The sequence below is a fragment of the Dreissena polymorpha genome, chromosome 16, assembly GCF_020536995.1.
Source record: "Dreissena polymorpha isolate Duluth1 chromosome 16, UMN_Dpol_1.0, whole genome shotgun sequence".
Taxonomy (NCBI): domain Eukaryota; kingdom Metazoa; phylum Mollusca; class Bivalvia; order Myida; family Dreissenidae; genus Dreissena; species Dreissena polymorpha.
This window is the reverse complement of record NC_068370.1, coordinates 33,437,435-33,457,723: the sequence shown is the minus strand read 5'-3', so window position 1 is coordinate 33,457,723 and position 20,289 is coordinate 33,437,435. Positions and strand designations below refer to the sequence as shown.

General features: G+C 34.6%; 1 protein-coding gene across 1 annotated transcript in view; it reads left to right on the top strand.

Moving 5' to 3' along the window:
• LOC127862387 (uncharacterized) overlaps positions 1-20,289 on the top strand; it is an 88,111-nt gene that overhangs the window by 49,625 nt on the left and 18,197 nt on the right. The window contains exons 2-4 of the mRNA XM_052401471.1: positions 1,676-1,811; positions 2,652-2,728; positions 10,424-10,504. Of these exons, the coding sequence (XP_052257431.1) occupies positions 1,676-1,811; positions 2,652-2,728; positions 10,424-10,504 (294 nt within the window). The remainder of the gene's footprint in view (positions 1-1,675; positions 1,812-2,651; positions 2,729-10,423; positions 10,505-20,289) is intronic.

The window sequence follows — 20,289 nt, the reverse complement described above, 5'->3', positions numbered from 1 at the left end:
AGGTATCATATAGCGAGCGCCCCTTACAGAGATGATTTAGGAGCCATCTGCATTGCGACTGGCAGGAGGTAATAATCTCTATTGACAGAGAGGTGGAGCGCTTCTATAGTCATGAAATAAATAAATATTTATTCTTCGTTTAGCACATCACCACCAATCTCCTTCTCGAACTTCGTTAAGTAATATTAAATTTTGCATCAAACTAAACTTTATTGCGCGTATGACCTAACACGTTAGAGGATGCAGCGTATGACCTAACACGTTAGAGGATGCAAGAAATTGCGCGTATGACCTAACACGTTAGAGGATGCAAGAGGACTTGTCTCTGATACATGCGCATCTCTACTAAACACTCTGAAGTAAAGCCCTCAATCTACAACTGTACAAATACCATCTAATTATATATAATTAGATTGGATTCAATAGAAAGTACTTTGTCCAAATATAATCAATAGATTCGTTTGCGATTGAAAGTTTAACAAATATCATGACAATTGTATCATGAGAACTATTTGATATACAAACAATTGTATCATGAGAACTAGTTGATATACAATACAATTATTTGGATTATTTGCAACTGATAAGCAATCAATACGTGACCAATATATCAGATAAATGTAATCCAATTAATGCAATTACAGGGTAGAAATGTGCTTTGAAAACACATTTTATATGAATATCACCGAAACCTTCTGTATTACACAAAACGTTTATTGATATTTTTTTCGAGAACAGGACATTACATTTCCATTGAACATATAATAAAGATTCTGAACACATTTGATAACTTCTTTTTACTTTAGAGAGTACTACTTTGTTCGACGAATCCTAGTAGTTTCAAGCTGCTGTATTATTTTTAGTAATATTAGTTGTTTGCAAGTGCATAACTAAACAGCAGAAATAAGAATAACCTCTTACACGTAACATGCACTCAGTTTCGTCTTCGAGGAAAACTGTTTACGCATGCTAACGCATAGTTACTGACATTTACGCATTTGCGCCCAACGATAGTTCACAAACCTGTTGCAGAATTCGTTCCGCCAATCTTGTCTTTACGCGATGCTGGAAATGCTTTTTTGGTTGAAACACGCCATTAATCCCGTTTTGCACCGGTGTGATAATGCATTAATCCACGTGTTATTTATGTTCATTATAAAAGTGGCATTATGGGAAATCGATCTAAAGATTACGCGCTACGTTGAATGTTAATTAAGTGATGATAAAAAGATAAAAAAGATATGGCGGATAATAATCTTATTTTTTACATGCAATAATCGTATTTTTTCAGTCAGAAATATCGGCGTCAGATAAAACATAGATTTATCTTCAGGAAATACATTATAATGGTAATGATAGGGCCTTTAGATGCCGTCGTATGTGTGGAAAATTAAGTGTTTTAGATAAATATAACCCCATTAAAATTTTCGTTTAAATGAAATACATGTATTGAATTACGAAATGCACATATTATTATTAGTCACATTCTTAAAATAAAAACTATTTTATAAATTTTTTACATGATGAACGGTTTTTTATTATCTTATTTGTGTTCGTGCCCATCATTTGGTTCGTTTCTTGTTCATATTCTTCGACTTATTTTCCTATTAGTATTTTAAGCATAACATCTGATATATCGTTGCAATAATAACGTCAAGGATTCTTGTGCTTGTAGGTTCGGAGTGTCAGTTCCCGGAAGAATGGCGCGGGCGATGGCACGAAGGAAGGCGTACAGACATCAGCATCAACAGCATGTCGCACAAGGGGACCTGCATAGAACGCGAGGGAAACAAGTACTTCATGCTCAATAAGTACTTAACACTTTCTGTAGAACTAATAGCAGTTGTAGTCGTAATTGAAGTATTAATGGATGTTGTTATATCAATCATCAAGTACATCACAGTGCTGAGTGTTTCAATCGTAGATGTTATTGTAGTTGTCGCAATCGTTGTGGAACTTGTTGTATTTTTATATTAGGTAGACGTAGTTTAATTTTAGTATCCCGGTAGATGTTGTAGTACTAGTAGTTTTTGATGTGTTGTATGTATAGGCGCTGGTTATGTTTAAGTATCCGTAGAGTGCTGCAGTAAAACAACGGAGTATTATAAGGTTACATTATACAAATAGCCTTGTTGAATTCTAATTGGTCGAAGTGTTGCTTTATTGGACCACAATGCGTAAATGCATACTGACGAACTCTTATTTATTTTGTAATAATATTGGTCATGTTATTGATGTTGGTCTAACGAATTATCTTTTATAAAATACGCCGAACTGAATAATAATTTCTACGTATATATGCGATAGTGTTGATGTTTCACTTTTAATTATTTCTTTTAATACACGCCAATCTTATAATAATTTTTATAAATATTTATTCTGATTTGTTTGATTATAATATTATTGAAGTTGCACTTATCAATTTCTCGCTGAGAACGATTCACAAGCCATGCTTATCATTGGCAGCAACAGGAATACCAGGCATGTTTCAATCGCATGCTTAAGTCCTCCATGCGTCAAATAGCTAATTGCCGAGATTGCATTTGCAAGGCGCCAATTAACAAAAGGTAATTCTGTCGGTAATCTAAGAGCAAAAATTGTTCAGTATTGTCATGGTAATAATATTATCAACACCTTTGCTTTATTTGCAGGGATTCTAACAACCGAAAGTGCTTCAAGTGCCTCGTGTTCATTCAGTGGCATCCGAACCTGCTGCAGTATAAAGAAAGTAAGTAACTTACTCAATAAGAAGATCATCATTTGACTTTAATGCATTTATTGACAAATTAAGTTCATAAGTAACTTAATACGTGTTTAAAGTTGAAAATATTCTAGTCTCTGCAATAATGTGTCAGCAACAGTAAAACATTGGTTTAAGATCACTGTTGACGCATCGTTTGCTTATAAGCTTGTTGTTGCGTTCTTCGTTGCCCTTGTTCATTCGTTTGTTGATTGATTAACTGGGTAATTGTTGGCAATCGTTTACAATTATAAATACGACTCTAACATTTCCGATGGATTTAACGTGTCCCGTCCATTTTTTGTACAATGTTTTATATCGATTAAACATTTAGTGTATTGTTACATGAGTTAACACAATACATATGGCTCAAATAAAGTGATTAAGTATTATTATGCTCGTAATTGATTACCTGGAACATTTTATGCAAACTGATGACAGGTAATCTATAGATTAGTCATCGAATGAGACATTGCCCTTGTTCAACATGCTTGTTTTGCATAGGTTTAAATTTATTTTTGAAATCGATTTCACGACCTCTTCGTTTAATTCTCAAGCAACAGTCGACACAAAGAAAAGTGTATACCACTCTATACATAATAAATACATTTTCAATGTTGTGGGTACATCCACAATGAATATATTTAATAAAGATATTCATATTGGTCGAATAATGAGTTGTTTCAAACATTAAAAAAGCAAAATGAAAATATGGAAGGATTTGCTAATTAGCTTTGGGGTTTAGTCCAACTTATTTATCTAACTTACTTGTTCATAAAGCTTGACAATGTCTCGACTATTCCCATTAAAATTGTGTAGGAGCTTGTTCTTTCTACATCGGTTGGTTTACGATATATCGATCAGTGAACAGCGAACGGTTCGATTGACATAATACGCAACAAATGCTACGCAATGAGGGGCAATCTAGTCTCCGATCGATCTTGTTACACTGCGTACATCTGTGACTGAATTTCTCCGATCAATGAGTCGAAACTAGTTATGACAATTATTTTCTTACGTGGTTTCCACGGTTACGGCGCGGATGAAGGAAATTATTTCCTTCAGACTTTCTATAGAAGCTCTTCATCACAAAGTATATGAAGTTATTGAGGTCAGTGCAAGTTAGAGTGGTAGATAATTACGAACAGCGATCGGGTTTTTTCATGTCAAGATTAATATACTGTAATCAGAATCAGAATCTTTGCAGTGAACCGCGTCACGTGATCACCCGTAAGCATGTGCTGGACAATATTTATGAATGTTCGCGAGACCGCCCTTTCAGATTTTTCGCAGCGATGCCAGACGAACATGGCATTTTGGTGCAAGCGGCTTTGATCATAGTGCATAAATCATGGGCGGGTGGACGCTTTAATTGATTTAGCAGCTCCGCGTATGTCAGACGCCTGAGATCCCTCGGACAGTGGGCATAATCAAGGGTATCTTATATACTTTCCACAGCCAGGGTCCAGACTCCAGTCAACTGTTAAACACTCGTGTACGCCAAATTAGAACTCAAAGGATTTCCGAAATTCCAGTCGTGTTTTAAGGAAAGAAAAAAAATAATACTCCCCATTCACGAATTCATCCGCGCGGTCGCCCTTTTGAGTCAAATGATCCGCATATGAGGTTCTCATTATACATGCAGTAGATATGCAAGACATGACCTCATATCAATCAAGTTGAAGGCCAATCAATGAGGGTCCAGCTGCAGTGTTCTTAGCGTTAGAAATGAAGATTCGCGCAGCCATTATTCTTCCCTGGAAAGATGAGATATCAGTGAGCGGAGCTAATTGTACAGTGATTTTTCACTGTTTTCTCGACGCATTCGTGACACGCTTTCTTGGAGCTCGTTCTTCTTTCCAATGAATCACCGTAACAAGATTGTCTTTTAAAAATTACATGTATCATAGATCCCGTCAAAAAGGAAACTATCTATTTTTGTAGTCATTGCGGAATACTAGTCACGTTCATTATTTTTCTGACGACTGGGCCTCCGCGTGTTGGTTTTACAATACTTTCTTATTCTGGCAAAAACTAACACTCTTAATATGTTAACGAATAGAATCGAGTCATAGAGATAGTGATAAGTAAAATATTGTACATGTATAATAAGTAAAAACAATACACTATTCGTTATTATAAACGTATTGGAAACAATCGATATGCATTCGCTCGCTTTTAATAATGCCGTCAGACATGTTGCCTCTGTCGTCATTGTAGCTAGGCAATACTTCAAGACAGAGCTATTTTGCAAAAGCGAGTCCGAATATATTACAACACAACTACGTGAGCGTCCAAACTTGAATTACATTTATTTTTACAAGTATAACATTCGTTATAAAAGGAACCCCGTTTTTCCCTTTATCACCACTGCTCTTATATATTGCATTATATCTCAGATCAGCTAGTATGAACACTTTTACCAACAGAAAATATAACGACAGACTTAATTAACTGTGATTATTCAACCGTTGTGTTCATAATCATAATTCTTTCATTATCGTTTGAAAGGCATTGGAAGTATGTATCTCGTCTGCCGACAGGAATGATAACAATGTTAAGGACTCTTGCTGTTGCATTTTGTGCGATAACGCTGCCAACATATTCTTGCAACATAAATATTTACCTAAACATCTTTACTATGTCAACATGTTTCATTTTTGGGGCGTCAATTTAATACTTTTATGTTTTAGTGCTGCAGACGCTGATGGTTGCGATTTATGAATTTTGTATACATTTGTTATTGTACTTTTTTTGTTTCGGACGGATGTTTATAAAATATTACGATTCTTATGTGAAAATGAGGAAGGTTTTTTTTGTGAGCGCGTTTAGCGGTGTACATTTGCATACGTTATATAAAATGTGTTTTTCGTTTTATTAAGTTCCGGGCTAGCATCAATTCTTCCTTAAAGTGAGTTTTTATGAATCAATACATATTATAATAACCATGTGAAACGATATGAAAACGACAATATGTGATATAATTAAGGAGTTCAGTCACACACTGTAGTCAAGTTATCTTGAATATTTAATTGCATTGCCGAGTAAATTTATGGGAACATTTAATATTATTTTTACGAATTTTGCAGGATCTGGTATTTAAATACATCCATAAATGTTAATCTTACTCTATAAATGATTGGATGTTCATATCTTAGATTTCATCCTCTTGTTTGTATTAGTCTAAATAAATCAAATCCATATTTATGCATTCATACCACAGCATTATTTAGTTAAGAGTTTTCTGTAAAACGTTTCAAAGTATCTTGTGGAAACATTATATTAAACGTATTCACATCGACGCCGTGTTATTTATTTTGAAATATTGAAATTGAAGCAAAAGAGCTAATGCAGCTGTAGCCATGTTGTGATATGCGAGATTCGACGAGACGTTCCGAGAATGCATTGAGAAAGATTGATTTCCATGGTAAATGAAAAACGATATAATTTCTTTTCTCCCTTCGACACGTCTGACCACAGAACGAAGCTGAGTAAATACAAACGGACATTTTCGCGTCAAAACCCATCCGTCAGACCCGACATGACCACATTACACGGTAATAGTCCGTCAGAAAATAGCCCTTACTGTTACTGACATAGCGGATTAATCTGTTGCCACTTTCTGGGTTCCATCATTCGACGCGATATATCGGAGATGAAAATCTGAACGTATTATGCTACAATTTAAAATCTGCATCGTGTTTAATGTATACAGGTTATTTAATCGATTAACCTTGCGGAACAGATAGAGGAAACCGGTTGTTACGCCATTTTGGAACTTGCTACCTTTATCAATTGGACCGAAGAGCGCAGACGATTTTAAAACTCTAATGAGCCGTCACGTGGTCTTGTTAGAATTCCTGAAGCTATCTGGAAATTTAAATTTGAATTGAGTGGTAACTGGCAAACACCCCATTGACTTTCATTTTTTTTCACTGGGTAAACATTTCATGACGTAATTTTAAAGAAATGGTTGTATTTTGTGTGGGTTATATTTCATGTATCTCATGGATCCACCATTTTGAGCTATTTCAACGTCATCTTATGCAAAGCAGAAATCAAAGTCTTGAAAACACTTATAACTAACAGAATATATATATTTTTAAATATATCTACATGACGTTTGTCCAACTAGACAAGAGATAAGCGCGGAAGAACGGATATAGGGTCTAAGTCAGCTTCCTCTAGGCCTTTCAGTTTCACGACCCTGTCTCGAAGAACGTTGAGTGGTGTTCTTTTTCAAGATGATTCAAGCGGGTGCTGCTGCTGCTCTGTATCGGGAACTATATAGTTAATCTGGATTATCGGACTGGACCGATAAATGTATGTTTATTAGCTTGAATATAGTTCTACAATATGCCTCTACATACGTTACTATAGTATGTATTTACATGAAAATGTGCCCATTGTGTGATCTAATTGTTTATTTTCTATGGCCGTTTAAAAAAAATCAAATTTAATGAGAGTTAAGTATGTTGTTTTTGTCTTGGCAAGATCTTTGTAGTTGAGCCCAAATGGCACTGAGGTGTATGGTGGAATAGAACTTTGCTAGGAGATGTATATACTATCGGCTGTTTTTCCCATTTTATTACGCCTCAAGAAAATGCGCGTGAAGAGGCTGTGGTAAGGTTTCGGTATAAATGTTAGGTCTTATCTACGTTAATGACGCTTTATTTCCTAGCTTAAATTTTCTGGTGACTGTTATCGGTCGTTGACCATGGGTTCCTCTGATTGTCCGTCATGTTCAAAGAGAGAAAAATGTTCATACAAAAAGTACAACATATCTCGTGTCTGATTGATTGCATGTGATAGCATTTGTACCCTAATTAGGTACATTGTTTGAAGCGATAACAAACGGATCGATGAATGGTGTATTAGTGCCCGTACATATTTTCACAAAATGATGGAACATAATATTAAGTTTCGAATGCATATATGAACACATTCGCCAATTATGTTATTTAATCATATTTGGTGTTAATAATAGCTTTTTTGAAGAAAGTGTTTTGTAATCCTAAATGACTAAGGGCAACATTATATCATCTAAAGGACGTTTCTGCAAGTGATACATGTGCAGTTTCATCCACCGATCTCTCCGTCTAACACCAATAGCGATTCTGGCGTTGCAGAGTTTTATTGAAGATCATTTTGAATCGCGCCCACTGTTAAGAAAAGGGTTATTAACTAGATCCATAAAAAATCGGAAGACAAAAAACGTAATAACGAAAGATAAACACTTGTGTATTATCTTCATTACAAATGATAGCACGTGAAACAGGTCTGATCTGGTGATTTGATTACTCCCTCAAAACGTCCGTCAGGTTAGCAGGCGATCACAAGAAATGATAACTTGTTAAGTCATTTGATAACTGGTCTTAATACACTGATAATATAGTTTTTTTCTGATCTTGTTTTAACGTATACGTGTGAAGGATAAAGTGAAGTGAATTGCATTTGCCACCAAATGTTGTTTGAAGCTTAATTTATGCTTTTATTACAATTTTTATTTAAAATAATGTAAATGTATTTAGAAACATTTACTTGTAAAGGTATTTTACGAACGCAACATCAACATTGGATTCACTTTCATGACCTAGAAATTAATACTAACTTGTTAATGCTAACTTGTACATTACATCTACAGGTATTGCTTTTTGTAAACGCGCATATCCACTACGTTTGTATATGGGTCGTGCTCTGTGACGACACTCTGAGACGACACTTTCCGCTTTCATGATATTTTTCGTTTAAAGATAGTCTCTTCTTAGCAAATATCTAGTTTGGGCGTGAAGTGCTGTATCATAAAAGCGGAAAGTGTCGTCCCTGATTAGCCTGTGCAGACTGCACAGGCTTATTTGAGACGACACTTTAAGCACACGCATGAAACCCCATTTTAACAGAGCCCGGCTAATATTCAGGACAAACGGCATGACACGATTGCATAGAAATGAGAAGTACATTTCTATACGATACCAAACTAACTTGCCGCGATTCTCTCTGCAACAGGTTATTCTTAATTCCGTTGGGAAACTTAAATCATTTTTCGGAATGTTTTCCACACAATTATCCGCAACACCGACGAACCGTTCGCAAATTGATAGAAAATAAACCGCGCTTTTGTAAATTCGAAAGTTTGCACTGGCGCAATAAAACGAGACGGTTAAGAGATTTGGGCGTGATTGGAAATGTCAGGTTCATACCGTGCTAACTTACATGATGATTCGGTTATGTTCATAGCTGGTGATAAAAAGCTACGTTTGAATGCATGAGAAGCGAACTTGCTTTTTGTTGGTACTAATATTTCGAAGTTATTCTAGCTACGTTTTCACAGCTGACGAAGTCGCATCTTTAAGTAATATCACTCACTGTAATGAAATGTTTATGCGTGGGCATAACGTCTATTGTAATATGATATATTTATTCTATCTTGGGCTTAACATTTATACTAAACATATTTAAAGAACTATTTTATGATAAGATGACAAAAATCATCCAAATATTATTTTCAACATAATTTACCTTTGAAATGCTAAAACCATGGACAAATATTTTCTTTATCAGAAACAACTGTGCAGAAGTAACTTATAAACGTTTACATTTTTCGGTGAACATCGCCATGTTGTTAAAATGATAGATCTTGCTCATGAGACATTCAATGGTAAAGTGTGCAATTTCAATGTTTGATTTTGAACACTCTGCAGTCTGGTGATCCTCTCGACGAACGTTATTTTAGAATGTCATCTTTGATTGTCCATGATTGACTTTCATCAGATTTTGTCTCGTTCATCATATTGACATTGTTTATAACTTTCGTTTCACGGTTATGTCTTCTAAAAAGCTGTTAATTGATATTCGTGACACAACTTGTTATATATTTAGCAAAAAGCAAGAGTATTTCGTCACAACCTCCCGAAACATTGGAAGTAAGACTCACTGGATTGCCCTTCTTTTAACAACCAATTCTCTCGAGTTTTATTCCGGTTCCGCTTTACGTTTTACTGCTCGTCAAGTATAATTTTATTGGCCCAACATCTTAGAAGAAATTACTTCTACACTCGAAGCAAAGGCACGGCTATGATTTTCTTCCAAGATTTGTCAAATAAACTCAAGTTTCGGCTAGGTTTGATTGTGACAGAGGAAGATTATTTGTAGAATAGCAATCGACATATTGTAATTGAACCGGAAATAATAAAGCTGTTTTTGCTATAAAAATTTATAACCGTGGAAATTAACGTTTACCGAACATTTCCAAATAATGTGTGTGACCACAGTTGAAATAAATACCAACACACGGACTCTAGATGAGACAATATACGCTCCGTGACCAACAGCAAAAACACAAGTGATGTTCTTTTAATTTAAAAGAAAATCCAATATTCAAATGATTAGTTTGTACACGTTTGTGTTTATGAAATATCGTGAACAATGACCTGATAGCTAAATTGTTTGACCGATCAAACTAATGAATAAACAAACAAACAATTACATAAACAAATACTTTTATTATTATTATTATTATTATTATTATTATTATTATTATTATTATTATTATTATTATTATTATTGTCATTATAATTATTAATATTAGTATACGTAGTAGAAGTAGTAGTTATAGCAGTAGTAGTAGTAGTAGCAGTAGCAGTAGCAGGTTCTTCAATATTATTATCATCATTATCATTTCAGGCCCATGTTGGTACGAAGAGTCGTTCCATCACGTGTGTAACCTTATCAACGGGGACGCTCTGCTGCATACCCTCGTCAAAGGTAACTTAGACGCAAGCTCGCTTATATGATTGGAACTACATAACTAGTATATGTATGTATATGCCTGAAGCTTTAAACTGTGCTGAAAAAGTGTCTGATTTTCCAACTATATGAAAAAGTATTTAAAACATCTGACAAATAGTATTTAAACATGTAATTTCTTGAAGGGTTTATACGGCTTACACTGTGATGTTTATTTATTCCCGTGTTATGCAATTTTGGGCCACTATCGTCAAGTCATCTGTGATGTATCACAATCGCGAGCAGCATTAATCTGATACAAAACAATTTTTCGTTGGCATAAGCATTTTAAACTTAATTCCTATATGCTTAATTCCTAGCATATCAAAGTTTAAGTTTCTGTGAATTTTATTTTCGAATTTAGTTTTCCAAAGGAATGAAATCATGTTCTTCGGTTCTTGTTCCTTATGAATACACCTTTTCGGGCTTAAAAGTGTTCATATTTCAAAATATGACGAGTGAGACTTTTAAATATAAAGGTGTTTGAAAAAAATATTTGTTAAAAGTGCGTTACAGAAATTTTCAGTATATAAGTTTTAGTGTTACCTGATACCATATTTTATTCTTGTTGACTTGTTTTTCGTTTTGTGACATTAAGAAAAAGTCACATTCAGCTTCATAGAGATAATATAATACTTGCATTGTTTACTTTTTTGGCAATATTTGTTCTCGATATATTTTTATCCCCACGCTTTTTGAAAAGCGTGGGGATATTGTGGTTATCTCCGCCGACCGTCCGTCCGTCCGTCCGTCCTGGCCACTATCTCCTCCTACACTATAAGCGCTAGAACCTTGAAACTTACACACATGGTAGCTATGAGCATATGTGCGACCCTGCACTATTCGGAATTTTGATCTGACCCCTGGGTCAAATGTTATGGGGGTTTGGGTGGGGCCAGGTCAGAGATTTTCACTTATTGGTATGCCCCCGATATGGTGCATTGGCCATAACTCTTGCAATATTGATGATAGCAACTTCATATTTGGCATGCATGTGTATATCATGGAGCTGCACATTTTGAGTGGTTAAAGGTTACGGTCAAGGTCATCCTTCAAGGTCAAAGGTAAAAAAAACAAATCCAAGGCAAATAATAAGCTTTATAGGGAGGTAAGTAAATAACCTGCCAAATGATATAAAAAGGGTGGCGCAGAGATTATTAAGTATTCAATTGTTTGTGTTAACTCATCTGTGAAATGATTTAGCTCATCCATCTTATGTTTATACAAGGGATTATAAAAAATTGGCGCAAAGGGACACCTGTATATGAGAGAAGAGATATAATGCAGTCAAGCATAAAAAGCATGAGGAACTCATGGAATAGAGCCTCAAGAATCTATAAAAGGGCTGATACTTTCAATTTGTGCAATTAAAATTTTAGACTCATTACTGAAAATCTGTCAAAATGTTCAAGTGGGAAAAATGTGAGAAACAATTTAGAGCAAGATGGACATTGTTGTGTACAAGATTGCTTTAGAAAAGTTCTGAGACGCTACTATTTAGTCAACCATTTAACCTCAAAACATAACTTTTCCAAAACAGGAGCAAGAAGATTGGCTATAAGAGAGCATGTTCAGCCATCTCATAAGTCATTCCAATTAGGATGACATGTACATAATTGACTACAGTGAAGTTGATTCATTATTAGATAAGGAGAGCAGGATGAGGAGGAGAAATTAAGGTATAGATTTTCACTCATTTTTTAGGTATTTTACATTAACTTCTTCATTTCTACATTGAATTACTTCAAATTTATTCTGAACATCTCTTATGACAATACGGTCAATCTCAACTATGCTTGGCCCCATAACCAACCCTGGGGCGCCCCTGTGTCAAACATGCGGCGTGGGAATACGCGTCGGCCTCTGCCGCGCCATTTCTAGTTTAATTTGTTCTTGCGCGTTATAATCCGAAATTATTAAGACTAAATGTTTTCTATAGGCTAATAAATGACAGTAACAGCTATACGTTTCTACAGGATGTCAATTGAAATGTACATCACACGATAACATTTGATTTAAAAGACATTTACAATTGACATTTGATTTTACAAGATTAGACGATATTTAAAAATTTAAATTCATTATTACCGATGATCGTTAGATTTTATATTACTCCTTGTAGTACGAAATCAGAACATTTCCTGGAGGCAAATGAAAGCAATATGGTAAAGTAGAATTTTCTTTGAGCGATTGAAATATAAGACATGTTTAAAAGTAATGGGAAAATGCGCAAAGTAAAAGTATTGGGCGTTGAACCTTTTGCGTCATTTGTAATTAGTTACTATACCCCAATGAGTCAACATTGATGCGTTATACAATCCATAATACGGTACCAAAATGTCAAGTCTGATTTATAATTTGTAAAGATATATTTCAATTTATGTCCCAAACAGGTACAGTTGGCTTAAAGGTAATATCATGTTCGTTCTTCCCCACCGTGATTGGGACGGGAGAGGTAGGGTACGAATATCACATTACCGCGATTACTAAATAGCTGTCACTTTTGACTAAATGTTTTTGATGATAGACTGCCTTTGTGGTCAACCATAAAAGAAGATGCAACTTGTGAAAATGTATATGTTACTTTCAGTTTGAATATACATGTAAACTTTGATATTAAATCACCATTGTTAAAGTTACATGACGCCGAGTCAAGCGTTTTGTATGTTCATGTTTAATATAAATAGTGCGTGAAATGTTTTATTTATCTGGGTAGATTAAGTTTTGAGAGAGAAAAAAAACAACGACAGTATTACGATGAAATTGACATTTGATGCAATATTTACTTTCAGATTATCATTAAAATACAAGTTCATAAGTATGTTTAGACGTACTTAACCTTATAGTTGGTTGGAAGGAATGCTTATGCACGTTTGATTAGTATATTATGTTGTTGATTGGTAGTCCCATGAAAGAGGCTTGTTAATTTGAAATATATTGAAACTATTTACAGTTTGCTGTTGATAACACGATTTTAAACTATAACAATATTCCAGTTTTATGTAATAAGAAGTTTAATTCAAGTGCATGTGTGTACTGATTTATTATTTCTAACACATCTGTGAAAACGATAAATTACGCCCAAAAGCATTTTGTGCAACCCGAGCGACTGATTAAATAAAACACAAAAATAACTCATGAATTTACATAAATGTTTTAAAATTAAACTATTCGAAAACAAGTATTACTTGTGTAAAAACAGATTAAGCAACATTACTAGATATTCAATGTCACTTCTTGCGACGCCTTTCGCCGGAAATGCGGATTGTTTTACTGGATTGTTTTATTTGAAGATGATATTCGTATGTAAATGTACAGTATTAAACAAGCTCGTCACGCGTTTGTTGCATCAGTGCTGAAATTAAATATGAATATGTGAATTTAAAAAGTCAAAGATACGAAAATAGTGTAACTGTATGATTCCATTAGTATAATGTAGATTCGTGACATTGCCCATAATTCACTGCTTAATAAGAAACCACGACAGGAAAAGACTTCCTGAGAGTTTGTTAAATGTGGATGAAACCATATTTATTTTCAAATACCATAAATTTATCTGAAACTAGACTTACTCAAATAGATGGTAGTTAACGAGACCGATGAGAAAGATTAAGTGCAAAATTATATATCACCTTTCTGTATTATTAAGTGCATTTCATCAGTCACATGTCGTTCAGTGAAATGGCCACCCAAGTAGAAGTATTCATAATTATGGTATTTACACATACATCAGCATGAACAGTTCTCTCGATGCGAATCTTAATAGAATTGTCAAAAAGCATTACATAAAATCATTCAGTATAAATGTAAAACCGTAGTGTGTTCTGTCGCCAAAACCGCTATACCAGACCCGTTTGGTGTTCGGTAAGTCATGTGAAAAACGCTTCTAATTGGCAATGCATAGGCGGTAGTATTGGAAAGGTCAATCTTCCACGGGAACAAGTTTTCAAATTATTCTTTAAAGCCTCCAGAGAAATGGCGTGGACGTTCGGTAATTGCATTTGCAGGTCTTTTCAAACCACGTTATTGTCCAATTGTCAACTGGTCAAATACAAGGACAAGCGTTTGACAAATTCTCGTTGCTGCCAATCTCGTTAATAGCTCACTAGCTCACCTAAAATGACCTAAGCATAGCGTGCTCATGGTGAGCTTTTTTGATCGCTTTTTGTCCGTCATCCGTCTTGCGTCATGCGTCATCAACATTTACTTTTTTTAAAACACAATAGAGGCAAGAGGTAGTGATCAATCTTCATGAAACTTGGTGAAACATGTGTCCCAATGATATCTTATACGATTTTAAAAATGGTTCCGCTTTTTGTTGAAAAACATGGGAATCTGTGGGCAGGGTATTGCCCTCATATGGCTATAGTAAAACCGTAGCAACACTTTAGATCTAAATTAAACTTAGTAAGAACATTTTTTCCAATGGCTTCTTGGTTGAAATCGAAAATACTCTTGCTTTGTTAGCCAAAATTATTTGTCAATATCCAAGAAACTTGGTCAAACAGTTGTCCCCATGAATAAGCTCGCACTTTCTCAGAATAGTCTCCTTCGTTTTAGTCTAAAGTGAGCGCCTAAAGGCCCATGACAATCTTGTTTTATAATGTTACATTTAATAATGTTCAACTTTTTGAAGACATCTTAACTTTATTTGCTATGATTTTCTGTATCAGTTCTTTTGCATTAACATTGTAAATCTTCATATTAAACGTTATCTGAAACATATGCAGATACATCTTAAAACTATTCTCTTTTCTCTTTTAGTCTTAGTTTTAATTTGTACCATAGCGTTTTGTCTCTTGTTAATCATACGCCGTGGCTCGCTATCAATTTCATATGATAACTTAGGAATCAATACAGTTTTCATTAAGACACATGGAAGCCTTAAGCGTTCGTGCCACAAGGTACAAAAGGGCAGATTACCGAGCAATAAAACAAATCCGTTCTGACTCATAAAGCTACACGCGTTTTCCTCGGGTTCGTTCGCGCGTTACCATTACACGTGAGACGATTTGATAACAGCTTCTAGCAAAATATAAACAGTCAATTTGAAATTATCTGCCACAGAAGCTGGTTTTATTTAACATTTTTCACATATTCATACCATCACTGCTAAAGCCAAACAATCTAATCCTTATATTGGAAATACCAAAATAAAGCCAGGAACGTCTAATCATACATGAGATATACGAAAATCCTGAAATGCGATGAGAATTTCCTGTGAATGTTACTTTCAAAATGTGTCTTATTGAAAAGTCGTCCGATAATTTGAAGTGATGGTCATGAACTGCGTTTGACTCTGCTAATTGGGAAGCTCTTTCCTGTATTATCATGTTTCTCTCTCTACATCATTGTTGACCCTAGTGCATAAGCCGCGATATTTACATGTTAGGACATTCCCCTTTTAGGCTGGTTGAAGATACGTGCATTTATATGTAAAATAAACAATGTACGTCATAAGTGAAGTTATGATGTAATAAAGCAATTACGCAAAATGCGAGCAACTTATTTTTGTTACTTTACTTTATGTTTTTATCGTTTTGGTGATTATTTAGCCCTACCGGGATATTTTACTTTAAATACTGTAATTATACGTTTATCAATGCATATTAAGTGACATAATTCGTAGAGATGTGATAAGTAAATATTTTTGATTGCGTGATTATCAAAATACATCATTGCTAGAAAGTATGAATACATGTATTATCGAATATCAAGGCATTTTAATGTTCTCATATAAATTTTTCACACATTTCTTCATGCATTTAGATATGAAAGAGAACACGCAGCAACCCGTTTATATAAAGGTCATTGTAATTCTATAAAATCAGAATTATAGGTTATTATTTGTATATTTAAAGCTATACAATAATAAAGTATTAAACACAGAAACCATCGCAATATAGACGGACTTGCTCATTATGATATTGTCCTGAAAATCCAGAATTAATTTGAATAACACACTCTTCAAATTATATCAAACGGAGACAACGATACAATTCCTTGTTTATATAAATTTTCATCCACTTGTGGCGAGCAAAAGTAATTTATTTTTAAAGTGTTTCGAAAACCAATAGAAACACTAAAATATTGTCTCCATTCAAAGCTCAAACAAAGCATTCAAGTGGTGAACCTTATGAATCGTAGCCGGTTGTATACATGTACACGAACATAAATATGTGTGAATTTACCGGTAGTAGAGAATTTGACATAAAAATGTATTAAAATCTAGTTATTATAAGGGATTCTATGTCGCTTTAAATATTGATCCGTGATTGCTGTTGACACTAGTTAAACAATTATATATATTTATTTTATGCTTTCCGGTGGTTTATAGAGAAATATCAGTGAATTAAAACTGATAATTTCACTGTTTCAAACAATGAAAATTATCATTGAAAATAATCGATAATTTTCACTGTTTATGTTAAATGTGGTCATTTTTTTTGACGAAATGACGTCATTTTCCCAACGAAATTCTTTTGTTAAACTCTTTAACAATGTATATAAACTGTGAAAAAAAGCATTAAATAAAAAGAAAATGTGTTGGGTTCGGTGGATTATCGATTTTAATTCACTCGTGATCATATAAAATATATTTTTTCACTTGTGGCTGCGCCACTCGTGAAAATATTATTTTCCATGATCACTCGTGAATTAAAATCGATAATCAACCGAATCCAACAAATATCCTCTATGGAATCATTGGCATGGGATTCCTCTTGAACGGAGTGCATTTATTATTACTATGATTCAAGAGAAGAACTTTCCAAAATTACGGATAAGGTGAACTCAAAATAGAAATAACTACAAGATAATTTCAGTTTACTAATACATTATTTTATATTTCATTATACTGGCGTTAATCCGGGATTCGATCAACAATCGACATACTGTGGCTTGTCTTGATATACAGAAATACTTCAAAAGGTTACACCAGAAAGCTGTTTAAAACGTCAATTTCGTTGAAAGAATTAACCTGACATTCGCAATTACACATAAACCCTTTTATCGAAATCGAATTTATTTCTCATAAAATCGTACTGGATCAGTCCATGATTAATAAGATTTACTTTGTAATTGCTTTATCACCAAAGCTGTACTCGTTTCACGAGGATCAAAAGAGTCAAGTAGACTTAAAACCTCGAGGAATATAAAAACAGGCGGCTCCTAAAGATTGTACTATTGATATGAAACATGCAAATGTCTTAACTGTCGGAACGAATTTAAAAACAATTTTTCTCTCAACATTGAGTTTTGATGCATGAGCTCTATCCTGACACGAGTTGTGTACTTGTGACATAATGCACATGTGATACGTGCTGCAAGTTGTTTCAAGATTTCCTTGCGTTGTTTTTCCCAAGTAATTGAACAGTTAAAAGTAAAAGTATTTAGTAAACTTTTCTATTCTCGTATTTATGAGTCATGCAGTCGTAAACGTATACAGTTCTCTGCCGTCTTTAGCATTCTTTGTGGGTGCGGTCAATGTTAATGACACTCGGGAGATGTTTGTTTCTAAAATTGTTCAGTTGAACGATCTTTATTAAGAAAGACACCTTTTAAAGCACTCTTGAATATCCATCAAAGCACCTGGAGCTGTACTCGGCTGGCTCTCAGTGAAGATATTGCGCCTAGTTCATGGTATAATATCGGTTGATAAAAAACTTATAAGGTTGTAATTATATCGAATTCTAATAAAGTACGAGTATGTTTTTATATTTATAAAACGAAACAACATCACTCAAGCACATAGTTGCTATGTGAACACACATTATGTTCCAATAAAAATATATAATATTTAAATTTGGTTAAAACTTACAATTCGTTTTCATACTTGACCACAATTATAAAAACATATTGTCAACAATTAGAGTCTAAAGTCTAGGTTCAATTGACTCCCTGGTTTTGTTTCTTTCAGGTCAATAATAGTTCTTAGTATGAACGTTTTGGTTAAATTTATATAAAAGGTAATACACGACCTTCATATCAAAGACGAGTACAATTAATACATACACTGGCATTAAGACCCATTACACGGGCCTCGTAGATAAATGACCACACGTTGTCGTATATGGAAACACATGTCCAGGCTTATATGAATTTCATAGCGTCATGTGGCCACATCGCGTGCTCTATGATTAGAGTCCGTATTTATGGTCAACGGAAGCGGCGAACATTTTTTCTCGTGTCATATTTCCTATAATCGCATCGAGTCATTGGAGAAATGGGCGCCGTAATTAAATATTTGTTTGAATACGCTCTTATAATGGAAGTTAATGAGGGCCGCTGCCTGGGAGAAATACCTTTTATACGTCAAGATGATATCCCTTGTCATTCGAGAACACTCATTGAAATATGCTCCAGGAGAGGTAGGGAGGGCTTTTAGGAGTTGTTAAGGTTTCTTGAACTTTCTGAACGCCTCAAAATGATTCTCATCAATGAGGCTTGTCATGCGAAAATGGTTCCAATGCCATATGCGGCGAATAATTGCGCAGTCTCGTCAGGTGCTTCGCCATGCGCTATATTGATGCAAGGTGTCGTGGGCTCATTAACGGACAGAGCCGCACCTGACCAGACTGTGCGCCTGCGCATGCCTGCCCAGAGCTTTGCTGGTCGCAGATGGCATTAAACCCATTTTTCGCATGACGCGGTTGGTATAAAACACAATCTGTACAACTGAACAAAATAAGATAAGAAGTTGCGATATGGATATTTGTTTAAATAGCACACAGCAACAAAGACGTTTGTCCGACCGCGTCATATATTTGCTTCTAAATAGAAATGCCTTTTACGAAAAGAAAACAGTGGCTATTGTTGGCCATGTATTGACCTAATATTTGCCATTTGCTTCATTGTAGAAATACTTCATTAAGATAAAAAAACGCTGTTATTATAATTTCCATACGTATTGTTTAAATTCGTTTTTGTGATTTTGTTCTTTTGTTCAATCCATCCACATGTTTGTGTTAATCAAATATATGTAAGTTTAAGACATTATGTCAGATTTCATACTTTGAAGTCTTTTTTGCAAGTAAATTATATAAAGATATATTCTACTGATAAGGTTTCATGAGATGCACATTAAGAATACACAGACGGACCATAAAGATACTGCATGATAACATGTACCGCCAACATGCCATGGTTACATTTTGGCATTCGATTAAACTCAACCACCGTCCATTCCGGACCCATAAATTTGTAATAACTCTAAGGGTTTTATTTTCCTCCAAAGAAAACCCATCAATTTTCAAATCATTACAAACCCATTTATAAAACTCGTTAAGTCCTTTTCTGCTATATAATGCATGCCATAAAATAGCGTTTACGTCAGCGTCCTCGTAAAACCGTTATAAAAGAGTTAGAATTTCCAAAATATTAACTTTACATAATGCTGTATTCACTTTGAAACATTTATAATTCAGGGGCAATTTCAATTGTATGTAAAGGCTCCCAGTTCATGCATCGTCATCCGATACGGAATCTAGAGACCAATATTAGACAAGAACAAATGGGATTTAGATTTTGTATTCAATATTGCACGTGTAATTGGAGCCATTATTACGCGCTCGTGCATAATGCCAAGAGCTTATGGGCTGTAATTCCGGGATATTCGTGCGGTAATCCGAAAGCAGAATTAGGATGAAAAAGCCGTCTTGTGGCATGTTTCAGGGGTGTGTCCCTAGCAATTTTGCTTGTTTATATTGTATTTAATGCTCAAGCCTTGTTGAAAGGATAAATGATCACATGGATTTGAATTTTAA